Genomic DNA, 15,627 nt, shown 5'->3' with positions numbered 1-15,627 from the left:
AAAAGTGGTTAATGGTGCGGTTGTAGGTTAAATAACCGTTAACTGCCTAAAGCGGTTTGCAGAGGCGGTTATTAAATTTCACCAACCGCCTTATGTGGTTACAGTTAACAGTTTTAGTCAATAACCGCAAATTGTAACCGTCTTTTTACTCCTATTTTTATAGTGTCAAACCTTAGCTTATTTGTCAATGCTTTTTAAGATTGCTTTTTGTATTTTTTTTTAATTATATTCGAGAAACCATAAATCTTTTAAAACAACTACTAGAGTTGAATATTAACTTATGACGTCCTTTATTTATCAACCCAAACGGTTTATAAAATATTACAAAAAGAAATGTGATAAATATAAAGTACTTTTATAGAGGTGCATCTTATTACTAACACTTAACGGTTACTAATAAAGATAATGATAACGGTAACAAAATACAAAAATATTAATGAGATAATTCTCATGTTCATCTAATGCTTTTTATTTATTCCGTGCTTATTGTTGATGGCTCCATGCCAGTTTCCCTCGTTTGACTTTCTTTTGAATCTACCAGTAAACAAATTGAAGGGTTCTTGCTGGAAAGAAGAAACAAACAACTTGCATTTTTTTAAAAATTTTTTTTTTTATTATTATTAACAAAATTTTTTCAGAGACTTCATTACAAAATCAGATACAAATAATATTTCCACAAGTTTCAAATACATAAGCTTCAAAATTCTAATTCTGTACCATAGCTTCCTTGGAGCACAATAAGGAAGAAATTCCAGCAAGACATCAAGAATAAAGACTACTTTCTGCCTGGCAAAGAGAGAAATAGATGTAAATGTTAAATCAGAATGCATTTTCTTTAAATATTCACTAACATACTTCTATCAGTTGCTATGCAGAAACCAAGTTGTAAAAGCTTCAGAGTGGAAAACAATTACTTGCTTTGATTCTTTTGGCACTTCTGCCCAAGTGTGAGACATCTGAATCGTTGTCATCGTCTTCATTGTCCGTTAGCTTAGATGCCCTAATGATGTACACCTAGAAAGAATAAACCCCTTTTGTAATAAACACCAGTGCATCAATTTTAATAAGAACGATATGGCCTTCTTTCTCCCATCCTTTCTTTCTTTTATATATTTTATCAACGATAAATAGAGCATACATATTGGTTAAAATCTAATTATAGATATGATGTTTCAAAAGTGCAATTGTTAATAAATGTAAAATAAAATTATTGCATAGCATTATACAATTATATATATAGATATATAAATTCCTCCAACCTAGTCTCTAAAAGTGCTACGTGTCTTGTTGTGACATAATAATTTTAGGATCCCAAAGAAGCGGAAAAAGAACAATAAAAATAACTCAATCACATAGGACACCAAAATTTAACGTGGTTTGGTGTGGAGACGATTAGAACGAAATTCACTATCAAAAGATAGAGTATAAAGAGTAGTAAGAAAAAGACCAATTAAAACTCAAAGTTCCAATACATCTAAATCTCGCTCTCACACAAAAGAGAATTAATGATAAGAGAAAATATTCTCTAAATTCTCTTGCGTTACAAACATGAGAAAAACAGAGATCGAAGAAGGTCTCTCTTTCGCTCTATGCATCCAAGGGTTGAAAGTGTTACTCCTTTTATTAGCCAAGATGCCTGTCTTGCACAAGGACTCTATTTCCAAGTTGAAGAAGTAATAAAGACGGGCTACTAATCTGAAAAGCAAACTAATTCCAAAGAAATTGGGAGATTAAAAAGCACGTGAGCCAAAAAGAGTTATCTTTCAATGTTGTTGGGTCACACTAATCATATATAAAAAATCTCCACCTTGACTTTTCATCAAGTCCCCAATACAAATCTTCTGATCATGACATCTCTTCTAACACTCCTAAAGGTAATCACAAACTACAAACACTAATCAAGTTCAAGCATTCTGAAACTGGCTTAGTCAACATATCCAGTGGATTTTTTGCTGTGCCCCAGTGGATTTTTTGCTGTGGCAATTTTCTTCACTATGATATTACCATGTATCACAACCTCTTGAAGCAAATGATAACATCAATGTGTTTAGTCCTCTCATGATACATTTGATTTTCAGTCAAATGTATTGCGCTTTAGCTAACACAAAACACAATAATCTCATTCTGTTGCAAACCCAGATTGCCAGCCAAATCTCTTAGCCAAAATGCTTCTTTAACTACCTCTACCGTTGCCATGTACTCTACCTCTGTGGTGGAAAAAGAAACTTTCGACTGTAATGTCGCTTTCCAACTAATGGCACACTCCGAGAGAGTGAAAACATAACCCGTTAGAGATCTTCTTTTGTCCAGATCACCAACAAAATTTGAATCGACCAAAGGACATTGGAACCGAGACCACTGCCTCTATCATAGATTAAACCAACATTTGTAGTAACCTATAAATAAATACCGGAGTATCCATTTCACTGCTTGCCAGTGAACCTTGCCAGGATTGCCATGTAGACTAACAACACTTACTACCTATGAAATATCTAGACAAATGCACATACATGATGCTCCAACTGCAACAAGTGGAGTACTCATTGATTTAGAATTATGCATAACAAAGCGTTCAAGTACTTTCTTAATATACATTTTCTATGACAAGTACAACTTTCCCACTTTTCTATCTTTGGGAACTCTATCCCTAGGATTTTTTTTTGCAACACCCAATCATTTCAAACTCATCACCCAACTAAGATTTCAATCTCTTAATCTCTAACGTGCTTTTAGTAGTAATAAGCATGGCATGCACAACGAACCATCTGACAATTGCCTGTAATACACACAATAGCTACTTCTTGAGTAACCATGACCGACCATAAAGTTGTCAAAGCGCTTGCAAACTGCCTCAGAGATTGTTTCCAACCGTATAAGGATCTCCTCAACCGACAAACAAGATATTTTTTTAAATGGTTTCTTCAAGGTCACCATGTAGAAAGCTGTTTTCACATCAAGTTGCTCAAGCTTCTAATCCCTATTATCGTTGGAGGATCCCCACATTTCCGACCTAGAACTTCCACCGAGCTTGCCTTCCATGTGTTTCAACCAGCGGCGGCTAGCATTAGCAAAGATCTTTGTTACTTTTAGATCATTATCCAATGTTTCATGCTTGCCTTCTAACAACCATAATTGACGACCTCGATGGCTTAGAAGCTACCTATCATTGAATCGAGCCTCCTCTAGTTGGCGACGGGTCTCAAGCACCATCACCCTCAATTCGTCAAGTGACAGTTTGTATACGTCAGCAATCATGGGATCAAGCGGTGGCAATGGGAAAAACAATGTTGCGAGCAGGTTCCAACTCTCCCTCTTCTCCTTGTCCATGTCCTCCTTCGTACCTTGATCTCTGTCTGGTCCCCACGCAATAGAATGTTCTCTGTCCGAAGAGTTGTCAGAAACAGTGAACACGCAGCCTTTCCATGATGTTGCAATAACAATGTCACCTCCATGTTGTACGCCTCTGGGAATCCCGAAACGAAATGTGGCATTGTTGCTACCACATCACGAAATCACTTGACTAGGATCAAGGTATTAGTTCATAGAGTCCGTGTCACCAAGGAATGGGATCTTGATATTCGTTGGTCTTGGAAGGGCAAGAGTTGGAACCCTGTTTGCCTGGAATTATTGGAGACATACACAGGAGAAAACATAGTGGAAACATTTGAACTTTATTAGTTGGAAAAAAGTATGCATTCAGAACAAGTAAATACAGTTATTGGCAATATCTTTTCAGATGTTCGCGTTCCAAGGGTGATGGAGTCTTATTCCATCTGTGGTCTCCAAACTACTATTCGATAAGAGGCCATCCTAAGTTGGGGCGAGCTTTCCCTCTGTTGGGTCTCTGGTAGCCAGGGTTACCTTTTGTAACACCCAATCACCGAGTGAAAATCTTATGGACCTTACTTTCTTGTTGAAATATTGGGCAACTTTTTGATGGTAAGCTGCCATGACTATGTCAGCCAGGTCCCTGTGTAAATCCAAAAGATCGAGGGAGAGCTTCAAACCTTTGTCATTTAGTCCAGGACCGTAGTTTTCAACTTGGAAACTGGTCAAACCAATCTCCACATGGATCACTGCCTTCATCCCAAAGGCCAATCCAAACAGCGTGTCTTCTGTCAGGGTTCACTTAGTGGTTCGGTAAGCCCACAATACTTCAGGGAGCTCATCTGCCCATGATCCTATCCGATCCCCGAGTTTCTTCTTCTGAGTCTTGAAGATGGTCTTGTTCGTCATTCCACTTGTCCGTTGGCCTGCAGGTGTCCTGGGGATGAATAATAGTTCCTGATCTTGAGTTTCAAGCACCACTCTTGAAACGGTTGACAATCAAACTGCTTCTTGTTATCTGTGACGAAGGCGTGTGGGATTGTGAAGCGGTACCATCGATGATGTTAGCTATTGTGATTGTGACCGTAGCCTCTGCCTCCACCCACTTCGTGAAGTAATCCACAACGACGACCACAAACTTCACTCCGCCCTTACCAGGAGGTAAATGACCTACAATGTATACCCGCCATTGGGCGAACGACCACGACGAGGAAATGAGGGTTAACTCTTCCGATGGGCTGTTTGATACATTGGCGAATCTTTGGCACTTGTCACAAAGTTTCACCATCTCCATGGAATACTAGTGCATTCGGAGCCAGTAGTACCTCGCTCGCACCGCCTTGTGTGCCAAAATTTGCCCTCCAGAGTGACTTCCACAAACGATTGTGTATTTGGCGGCCCTCAACCGTGTTTACGCTGCCTGTTTCCAATCGTCAGGGATGATTCCTTCCTTCAGAAATTGGATGATGTCTTTTGCCCATTCTTGACCTCTTTCAATCTGGGAGACTTCTGCATCTTTGATTATCGCAGGCTCAGGTAAAAGCCACACCTTTTTGTTAGTTGTCGTCTTCTAGTGCTGACCCCAATCGAGCTAGCTCATATGCTTCCTCATTTTTTTCTCTCGAAACTTTCTTGACTGCAAAGTGTTTAAACTGAGCTGCTAGTTCCTTTACCCTGAGCAAGTATTTCTTCATCCGTTTTCCTTCACTTAATATTCTCCCTAGATTAGCGACGTGATGACTCTCAAATTGCTTCTGACTTCGACATTTTCAGCTCCAAGTTCTTGGGCGATCATCAATCCTGCGACAGCCTCGTATTCGGCTTCGTTGTTGGTGGCCTTGAATCCCATCCTAGTGGCATACTCAAGCTTCTGGCCTCTTAGAGCTAAAGCACTACTCCTGCACCACTGTGCTTCTTAGTGGCAGAACCATCCACATTGACTACCCAAAGTTTTTCAGTGGTTGGTTTTCCTACTCAGGAAGGTTCACGAATTCTACCTAGAAGTTAGACAGTGCTCGCCCTTTCGCTGTTGTTCTTGGCAGGTACTCAATATCAAATTCGCTGAGTTCAACTGCCCAGTTCACCAATCGCCCGGATGTATGAGGTTTGTACAACTCTTTCTTCAGAGGGTAGTCGGTCAAAACCTGAATCGTGCGCACCTAAAAGTAGGGTCTCAACCTTGTGGTGGATGTGACCAATGTGAATGCTAGGGCTATAAACAAGTCGAGCCGAGCTTTAAGATTTCAAGAGTGACTTATTTATGAGTCGAGCTCAATTTCGAGGTGAGCTTTGAGATGTGTGTTCAAGCTTGAGCTTGTTGAGAATGTCATTCAAGCCAAACCGTATACTCGACAAGCTCGGCTTAACTAGAGCTCGAGTTAAGCTATTAAATTTTTTAATATATGATCCGAGCAGAGTTCAATCCCGAGTTTATGAATAACCTTTATACATTTATTTATAGCATAAATATATAATATGTAACTATATAAGGGCATAATATAAAATATAGTACGTAACTATAGTCTGCTACATTCAGATTTCCAGGGCTTATGTGGCAGCACACGTGGTAGTACTAAAGCGTAACTCAGCAGAGAATAAGGAGTATAATCTCCATATTTTATTTCTCTAAGTGTTTTAGCTAATAAGGAATGTATTTTCCATTAGTTTATTTCATTCCTAATTAATTTTCCTGCATGATGTAATGACGGCTAGACCTAATGGTTATGTCTTATGACCTTGCAGTCTTCTATATAAGTATAACCCTAATGAATAAAATATCATGCTGAATTATTATCAAACCTAGACCTTTTTGGTTGTTTTGGAGATCACAACTCTCTCGAAGTAGCCCATATCCATTTTCCTTTGTTCTTTTACTATTTGATTGCATCAAGTGGTATCAGAACTAGGGTTCCTCTCTTTAACAAGAAATTGTTAAACCTTGAGGCTTGGTTTCCCTCAAAAGAAACTAGAAGAAATTGAAAAAAATTTGAGTTCATCACCATAGGCTGTTCCCGCAACAAGAGCAGGGCCTACCCGGACTTTTCGGTTGAAGCAAGGCCAACTACACGTACTATCATGCAAAGAAACCAACAACAAATCATGGATGCTATCTACACAAGGCAGGAACCGACGGGAAGAAGGGGAGAATTTGCAGGGAAGAGCGCGCACAGGAGACAGAGAGAATTTCCAGGCGGGAGAAAAGTCTCACACTTTCGGCCAACGCCATGTCAAGTTGGATTTTCCCCGTATCAATGGGTAAAAAGACCTGACCAGTTGGGTTTGCCGGGCTGAGCAGCAAGAAGGAAGTATAAGGGATTACCAGGAGGTTAGTTGTTTTGTGAGCGGCCTAAAGGAGGAAATCAAGGCAGACGTCACTGCTGGATGATCCCTTACTCTCACTTCAGCCATCGGGCCTAGCAATGGTCTATGAGGCCTGTAACATGGCTCTTGAAAAAAATGTTCCTTCAGACACGCAGAGACCACCATTAACCCCCCGAAGCACCACGGGCCAGCCACCTCTTCCCATCAAAAGGTTGACACCTGAAGAACTTAAGGAGAGGCAAAAGAAGGGGTTATGCTTCAAATGCAATAAGAAGTATGGTTTGGGGCATCGTTGCAAAAAGCTTATATGAGGGAAGATGAAGATGGCACTCCGGAGATTTCCTTGCATGCCATTACCGCCATTACCAGTAATGGCCCCACAGAAACCATGAAGACTTATGGGAGGATTGGGTGATCAAATTTGTTGTTCCTCATTGATTTGGGCAACATTCATAATTTTATGAGTTTATCCCTTGCCCGTGTGTTAAAATTTCAACTCGAAGAGGAGGGAGGGATGGATGTGACCATCGCCTCAAAGGAAAAGATCCACAGTCTAGATAAATGTGTTCAAGTTCCAGTAGAGTTGCAAGGCAGGATTTTTACAGTAGACTTTTATATTCTGCCATTGGAAGATTATGAAGTGGTGTTAGGCACTCAATGGTTGCGAATTTTGAGGCCCATCCACTGGGATTTTGAGACCCTAGAGATGCAGTTTTGTGTGGGATAAGGAGCCAATAATATTACATGGCATTAAAAGTAGGGTGGGCATGTCACAAGAATTCTTATCACTCTATCCAAAAGTAGCTGAAAACAGTAAGGAGATGCTGGAGCAGAATGTGAAGGAGAAAGAAGAAGAGACAGAGCAAGGGTGGGAAGAGCATGGAGTATTTTTTGCAAAGCCCAAATTGAAACAGAATGGGAAGAAGAAGGAAGAAGAGATGGAGCCAAGGATGGAAGGGCAGTGAGTGATTTTTACAAAACTGGAACTCTTCCTTGGAGACAAGGAAGTTGTTAGGGGGAAAGGATGATACGTTCAGATTTCTAGGGCTTATGTGGCAGCACATGTGGCAGTACTTTACAAGTCGGCAGAGAATAAGGAGTATAATCTCCATATTTTATTTCCGTAAGTGTTTTAGCTAATAAGGAATGTATTTTCCATTAGTTTATTTCCTACATGATGTAATGACGGCTAGACCTAATGGTTATGTCTTATGACCTAACCGTATTTTATATAAGTATAACTCTAATGAATAAAATATTGTGCTGAATTATTATCAAACCTAAACCTTTTTGGTTGTTTTGAAGTGTTAGTATTTTATATTGACAACATTCTGGTTGACAAAAACACTTTATGTAACGGTTGCTTTTTAATAGGATTATCGGTTCTTCTCAAAGTCTTCAAGTAATATAGACAGTGTCTCATTTCATGCCATGTGTATGGTCACAAGTTTCTAAGAAAATGGCCATGAAGATTCCATGTAATTTTCAAATCAGAACAGCCGGTTCCTGTGCAACAGTTCGGATGGGCCTTTGAAGGCGTCCGGACGCCCCGCAGTGTCTAGAAGCTTCAGCGTTGAAGACGTCCGGACGTCAGAGCAACACCGTCTAGACGCTAGGTCAAGCTTATCTAATTTCTACACGGAGTTGGATTTCAGCAGTCAACACTGTTTGGGAAGTTTCTGCAAGACGTCCGGACGATGTCCAGCATTCCAGAATATTTCAGGTATCCTTTACGAGCGCGGAAAGGAGATACAACCTGATAAGGATAGAATTGTGCTATTTTGGAAAGGCAGTTGCAGTTAACCGTCCGAACGCATTTCAGGCTTCCAGGAAGATTTTTGCGCATGTCTCAGTGTTTTTATCATAACTTTCTGCTCGAGTATCGGATTGAGACGAAATTGGTATCGTTGGAAAGCTAAGAAAAAAATCCTACAACTTGAACATCCGGACGGCGTCTGGAAGGCCCACCGTCCGGACGGAAAGAGAGTAGCGTCTGGACGGCTTCCAGGATTGCGCTGTTTCTGAAAAGATATCGCATAAACTCTTCTGGACGGGGCTAAATGCCATCCGGACGGTCGACAGTCAGAGTCCATTTTTCAACAGATTTAGGGTTTCTTTTAAGCCTATAAATAGGGGGCTCTAGGCTTGTAAATTGTATGAATATAGTATCGAATTCTATAGGGCTTTGAGAGGGTGTTTAGGGAGAATCGAAGATCCACTAGCTCTCAAGCCGTTGCCGGTGTGTGCTCAAGTGTTTGTGTGATGTCTATCTTAGGGGTCGGCCCTAAGGTAAAGGAATCCATAAAAAACCCTTTCAAGTGGAAGATCTGGTTGGGAAGCGTTTGTGTTAGGTTACACGTCAAAGTTAAAGGTATGACTATTGCATAGGGTTATGTGAGTACGAGTGTCTTTGATGCAGGAGAAAATCAGATACAAATATAGAATTAATTGGCCTATGATGTGACGATGAGATTGATTTGGTTTAAGCAAGAAACGAAAGGGTCAACTACTCAAGAAGGAAAGAAGAGACCTTTGGCAAATTGTGATTTAGAAGATATTCTCTACCGAGTTGTCAACATCCTTAAGGGAAAGACCAAGAAGGAAAGAAGAGACTATTGACAAATCTCTTGATTCATCTTTTAAAGAATTCCCATATTTATATTTGCGTTGTCGTCAAGTAATATTATAGTTTAATATTTTCCCTAATATTGTAATTCCTTGGCACCAAGTATTTTCCATTAATTTGGAGATATTCTTTGGCACCAAGTATTTCCATAATATGCTTATTTGTATTTATTCAAGTCTTAGGAGATTTTATTTCCTTTAGTAGCCATTAGGGCTTTATTATAAATAGGCTTGCCTACTATGTAATCAAAGAACAATCAATGAATTGAATATTGATATTTTCTCAGAGTTTCTCTCTGTGTTTTGGGATAATTTATCTGTCTTCTTCCCTGCAAACTGCCTGTTGATTAGCCTACATAATAATCGTTATTCTGTCCGACGTCAGTCTTGTAACTAGCTTTGTTTTTGGATAGTGGATTTCCTAGGTTTGGCTGCCCCGGAGTGATTTTTTCTCTTCATAGAGTTTTCACTTCGTAACAAATATCTTGTCTTATTTAAATTCCACATTTAAGATATTTGTTTGCATACAAACACACACTTGGTTTAAATTAGAAGTCAACAAATTATTTTCATGAAGATCAAGACTCTCTCGAAGCAGCCCATATCCCTTTTCCTTTGTTCTTTTACTATTTGATTGCATTATAGTCTATAAGTAACAAATTAATAATATGTTATTATATACAACTAGAGAGAATAAACTATAAGATATGTCTAATGTGAGCAAGTAGTAAGTCTAATATACTATGTATAACTAAATAACTATAGTATAAGTATAGTATACAACTATTGTTAACCAGTGGTTTGTCGAACGAACTGGTTTATTTACAACCCTAGCAAATGCCAACTTCTCGATCTGTGGATACTTGGTTTCTGCTCCTCTAAGGGCCCTACTGGTATAATAGACGACCTTCTGAACTCCTCCATCTACTCGATTCAAAGCTGAACTAACTGTTGATGGAGAGAAACTGCTAGGTACAAGTAAGGGGTTCTCTTTCAATGGTCCTACTTAGAATTGGGGGATTGGAAAGATAATTCTTCAACTGCTGGAAAGCTTCTTCACACTCTTCCCCTCAAACGAAGGCCTTTCTCAATATTTTGAAGAAAGGCAGGCACTTGTCTGTTGATCGAGAGATGAATTGGTTTAGGGCGGCGATTCGTCCTATTAGTTGCTGCAACCGCTTGGTTGTTTGAAGAGATTGCATCTCGAGTACTGCCCTGATCTTTTTCGGATTTGCCTCTATTCCTCTCTGCAACACCATAAACCCTAAGAAGTTCCTAGATGAAACCCCGAAAGTGCACTTATTGGGATTGAGTTTCATTTGGTACCTTAGGGTTTGAAAGGTTTCCTCCAGATCTGCAATGTGGTCCTTCGACTCGAGACTCTTGACCAGCATGTCATCCACATACACTTCCATATTCCTTCCAATTTAGGCTTTGAACATCATGTTCACCAATCTTTGATAAGTTGCTTCCGCATTCTTTAGCTCAAGAGCATCGTCTTGTAGCAACACATGCCGCGATCTGTGATGAAAGCAGTTTTCTCTTGATCCATTTCGTGCATATGGATCTGGTTGTAGCCTGAAAAGGCGTCCATGAAGATCAGCAGATCATGTCCTGCGGTTGAATCAACTAGGAAATCGATTTGAGAGAGAGGAAAATTATCTTTTGGATAGGATTTGTTGAGATCCGTGAAATCTACACACATCCTCCACCTCCCCCCCCCCCCCCCCCCCATGACTGGGTAGTGGACCTCCCTTATGAACCCAGCTCCTAGGAGCTTCTATACTTCATTGACGATCGCCTTGTTTCTCTTCTTTTGTTTCACGGGCTTAGGATCCATGATAAGCACGTGAATCATCACCTCAAGGTCAATCTCTGGCATATCATGGTGAGTCCAGGCGAATACATCACTATTTTTCTTCAAAAAATTCAAAAGCTCCTCTCGAGGATTTCTTCTGCCAACTGAGATCTGATCATTACCTTCCGATCGTGATCTTCAATTATTACTTAAACCAATTCCTTGAACGGTTCCCCTTGTTTCAACGCCCATTCATCTCTGAAATCAGTTGTGATAGTGAGGGTCTCCTCCAACCGCGGTTCCTTCAAAACTATGTTGTTGTCCAATCGCAGTTCCTTCAAGATTGTGTTATAGCACAAGCGAGCAGACTCTTGATCTCCTTTGAGCACCCCAGTTCTGTTATCGGTTGAAAACTTCATCATGAGATGGTAAAAGCCCCAATACACCCAAATTCAGTCTATGCTAAGTGAGATGAAACTCCCTTTTTTCTCCTCTCTTTAATTGATATTCACGTTGTAGTCTACTCTTTTATAAGAGAAAAAAAAACAAGTTGAAGTAAAGTGATTACTTCTTCATTAAGTAAAGTGACTACTTCTCCATGAAGTAAAGTGATTACTTCTCTATGAAGCGAAACACTAGCAAAAAACATGGCTGAGAAGAGAAATAATGAACCAACAAAAGTGGAGTTGAATCATCACCACTAATCAAACAAGAGGGGCCCACTACAAGACTTATTAAAAGCAAGTCAACATGAAAACAATCTCCCACTTGACTTGAATTTCATCAAGTCTCAAAAGGAAATTTTCTCAAGACGTCTCCACCGGTCATCAAGCTTGAAGACCAACTGAAGCTGTGCCCAACTTCAGTTTCTCAATAATTACATATTTTGTCAACATGTCTGTAGGATTCTTAGTTCCCCTAATCTTTTCAAGGGTCAATTATTCACTTTCTAGAAGAGAGCGAATAAAGTGATACCTTAACTGAATGTGCTTCGTTCTTGAATGAAACGGTGGGTTCTTCACAAGAAAGATTGCCCTCTGACTATCACTGTGTAGAACACCCTTTTCATCCTTCTTACCCAACTCATCCAAGAAACTCTGTAGCAAAATCTCCTTCTCGACTTCTGTGATGACTACATATTCAGCTTCTATTTTGGAAATAGCAAATATTTGCTGCAACTTTGAAGCCCAACTCACAGCTGTACCACCTAGGGTATATACAAACCCTATAGTACTTTTCCTGCTATCAACATCACTTGCTAGATCACCATTCACATAATTCAAATCTGCACCTGTGAAACAAAGGGTTGTATCTGAAGTTCCTCTAAGATATCTCAAAATCCACATGACTGCCTCCCAATGCTGTTTCCCTGGATTACTCATGTACCTGCTCACAACTCCCACTACATGTGCAAAATCCGATAACTGAGGTGTAAGGTACCTTGCTCATGTATGCTCACTGGCTTAGCTCCATCCATGCTAAATCTACTAAGAATCTTATTCACATACTCTGTCTGTGAAATCTTCAGTGTACTATTGGCCCTTGGCCTTGTCCCTAATGATTCGCATCCCAATGATTTGTTTAGCAACACCCAAATCCTCCATTGCAAACTGCTTTGACAGCTGGTTCTTCAACTTGTTGATGTCTTCCACACTGGCTCCTGCAATAAGCATGTCATCTACGTACAAGAGTAGAATAATGTAAGAGTTTTTAAAACTAATGACATAGCAGCAATGATCTGTATTACACCTCGTAAACCCAGTACTACCCATGAAGCTGTCAAACTTCTTGTACCATTGTCTCAGAGCTTGTTTCAGGCCACACAAGCTTCTTCTCAGTTTGCACACTAAACTCTCATTCCCCTGCACTGCGAATCCCTATGGCTGCTGCATATAAATTTCTTCCACCAAGTCACCATGAAGGAACGCCGTCTTTACATCTGACTGCTTAATAAAATTTTGATGGTCTTCACCATCGGAGTGAATATGTCTGTGTAGTCAATTCCTTCTTTCTGCTGGAATCCCTTGACTGAATCTTGCCTTATAGCGTTTGCTACCATCATGTTCACCCTTTATTTTGAATACTCATTTGTTGTGCAAAGCCTTTCTACTTGCTGGCAACGCTGTGGATGTCTAATATTTCTAATAGACCTTCTGACAGCCATTGTTGGTGTACCCTGTTCAGTTTGCTGATTTATTTTTTCTTCAACTTCTGGAACCCTCTTCAGTTTCTGAATTCCTTCTTTGAGCTGCGCCTTTAGGAATTCCATCTAGGTTGATAAATTCAGGCTTCTTAGCCTCAGATTCTATACTTGCTGGCTCTGCACTAGAACCATTTTTATACACAACATTCTCATTAAAAGTAACATTCATACTTCTAATGATCTTCCGGTTTTGATCATCCCAAAACCTATACCCGAATGCCTCATCTCCATAGCCAATGAAATAACATTTTCTAGACTTAGCATCTAGTTTGCTACAAGCATCAGATGTAGACATATGAAACACTCCAGACTTCTTCAGGTAGTCTATGGACCAATCGATCCTCTGTTTATCAAGTAAGCAGTAGTGCTTATTGCATCCGCCCAAAACGTTTTCGACAGTCCAACATGCAGCCTCATACTTCTTACACGCCCATTGAGAGTCATGCTCAATCACGCCATTCTGCTTGTGGCGTTCTCGATAATTTTCACCATCCTTAACCACACAAAACTGTTTGAAACTCCCATCTTTGTATTCTCCCTCATTGTTTTACACTTCAATTTCAGACCAGTTTCTGTCTCTACCATGACCTTCCACTTCTTAAAATTTTCAAATACATCAGATTTAAAAGTTTTCAGAAGTAAACCCATACCTTCCTACTTGAGTCATCAATCAATGTAACATAGTACCATTGGGGATGGAAATCTGTGTGTGCCAGTTCCAGCTTAGGTGTTTTGCCAACTTTTTACGAAACTCACCTTCTTCTACTTCCCTAGGATGTAGCCTTCACATATGTTAGACTCAGTATCTTCATCCCTTTCTCGCTCATATGCCCAAGCCTTAAACGCCATAATTTTGAATTGACTCTAATGCGAACATCACTCATGCCCACAAAATCTCCAGCAACATAGTTTTCGAGAATTTCACAGATCGTTGTGGTATGAAAGGAGGCTTCTAAGTCCAAAAACCCAAGAGGACTGTCAATAGAGAGAAGTAGAGCATGCTGTACTTCTTCTGTCATCACGATATTTGCAAAATCGTCATCAGTCTTCTTCTTTAGTTCTCTGCAATTCTTCTTGAGGTGACATGTCTTGCCATAGTTCCAACACTTAGGTTGTCGCCCAAACTTGGATTTGCTCCTGCCCTTTCTGGATTTAGATCTGTCCTTCCCAAAGTTCCTCTCTTGACCTCTGCCGTTTTCTTCAGGGTTTAGGGCTGCACCAGAACCAGAGGTTTCATCAGCATCTTTCCTGCGGACCTCCTCACCAAGAACCAAATCCCTGACGTCTTCATAGCTTAATTTACTCTTTCCTGCAGAGTTACTCAGAGCCATTCTCACGGCTTCCCTTTTATTCGGCAAAGACGCCAAGACGATCAATGCGCGGATCTCATCATCAAAATCAATCTCCACGGAAGATAATTGATTTATGATTGGTATTGAATTCATTCAGATGCTGCGCCACCGAAGCCCCTTTCGCCATCTTTAGGTTAAACAATTTCTTCATCAGATGCACCTTATTGTTAGCATACGGTCTTCTCCTTTACAACGTTGTGTGCAACTGATTTTGATAGTGATAGCATGATAATTCCTAGGGCCTTACGATCAAGCAAAGCCCACTCGTTATCATACATGTCATCAGGCTGTTCTCCCAAAAGAGGTTGATGGATCGTAAGGTTCTAGCAGTTATCAGGCTATCACTGTCAAAATCAGTTGCATACAACGTTGTAAAGGATCACAGCTGGTTCAATGGCGGCTTTGTTCAAGTATGTATGAAAAAACCGTCTGCTAACAATGAGGTGCATCTGATGAATGAAGTCAATACAATCATAAATCAATTATCTTTTGATGATGAGATTCGCGTATTGATTGTCTTGGCGTCTTTCCCAAATAGCTAGGAAGCCATGAGAATGGTTGTGAGTAACTCTGCGGGAAAGAGTAAATTAAGCTATGAAGATGTCAGAGATTTGGTTTTTGGTGAGGAGGTCCGCAAGAAATATGCTGATGAAACCTCCGATTTTGGTGTAGCCTTAAACCCTGAAGAAATGGGCAGAGGTCAAGAGAAGAACTCTGGGAAGGGCAGATCTAAATCCAGAAAGGGCAGGAGCAAATCCAAGTTTGGGCGACAACCTGAGTGTTGGAACTGTGGCAAAACAGGTCACTTCAAGAAGAATTGCAGAGAACTAAAGAAGAAGACTGATGACAATTCTGCAAATATCATGGTGACAAAAGAAGTACAGGATGCTCTACTTCTCTCTATTGATAGTCCTCTTGTCTCTTGGGTTTTGGACTCAGAAGCCTTTTTTCATACCACAGCGATCCGTAAAATTCTCGAAAACTATGTTGCTGGAGATTTC

At 40.1% G+C, this 15,627-nt stretch overlaps 1 protein-coding gene across 2 annotated transcripts in view; it reads right to left on the bottom strand.

Annotated features, from left to right (window-relative positions):
* Window positions 1–641: 641 nt before the first annotated feature.
* The window catches only part of LOC133882352 (B3 domain-containing protein At3g19184-like), a 32,227-nt gene continuing 17,241 nt past the window's right edge, over window positions 642–15,627 (bottom strand). The window contains exons 6-7 of one of the 2 annotated variants that reach the window (XM_062321499.1): window positions 915–1,014; window positions 642–782 (exon numbers count right to left, since the gene is read on the bottom strand). In XM_062321499.1, the coding sequence (XP_062177483.1) occupies window positions 763–782; window positions 915–1,014 (120 nt within the window). In that variant the 3' untranslated portion in view covers window positions 642–762. Of the gene's footprint in view, window positions 787–914; window positions 1,015–15,627 lie in introns of both variants that reach the window. The other variant, XM_062321500.1, reaches the window with a different exon arrangement.

The sequence above is a fragment of the Alnus glutinosa genome, chromosome 11 (assembly GCF_958979055.1).
Source record: "Alnus glutinosa chromosome 11, dhAlnGlut1.1, whole genome shotgun sequence".
NCBI classification, from domain to species: Eukaryota; Viridiplantae; Streptophyta; class Magnoliopsida; order Fagales; family Betulaceae; genus Alnus; species Alnus glutinosa.
This window is presented reverse-complemented; position numbering and strand designations above follow the sequence as displayed.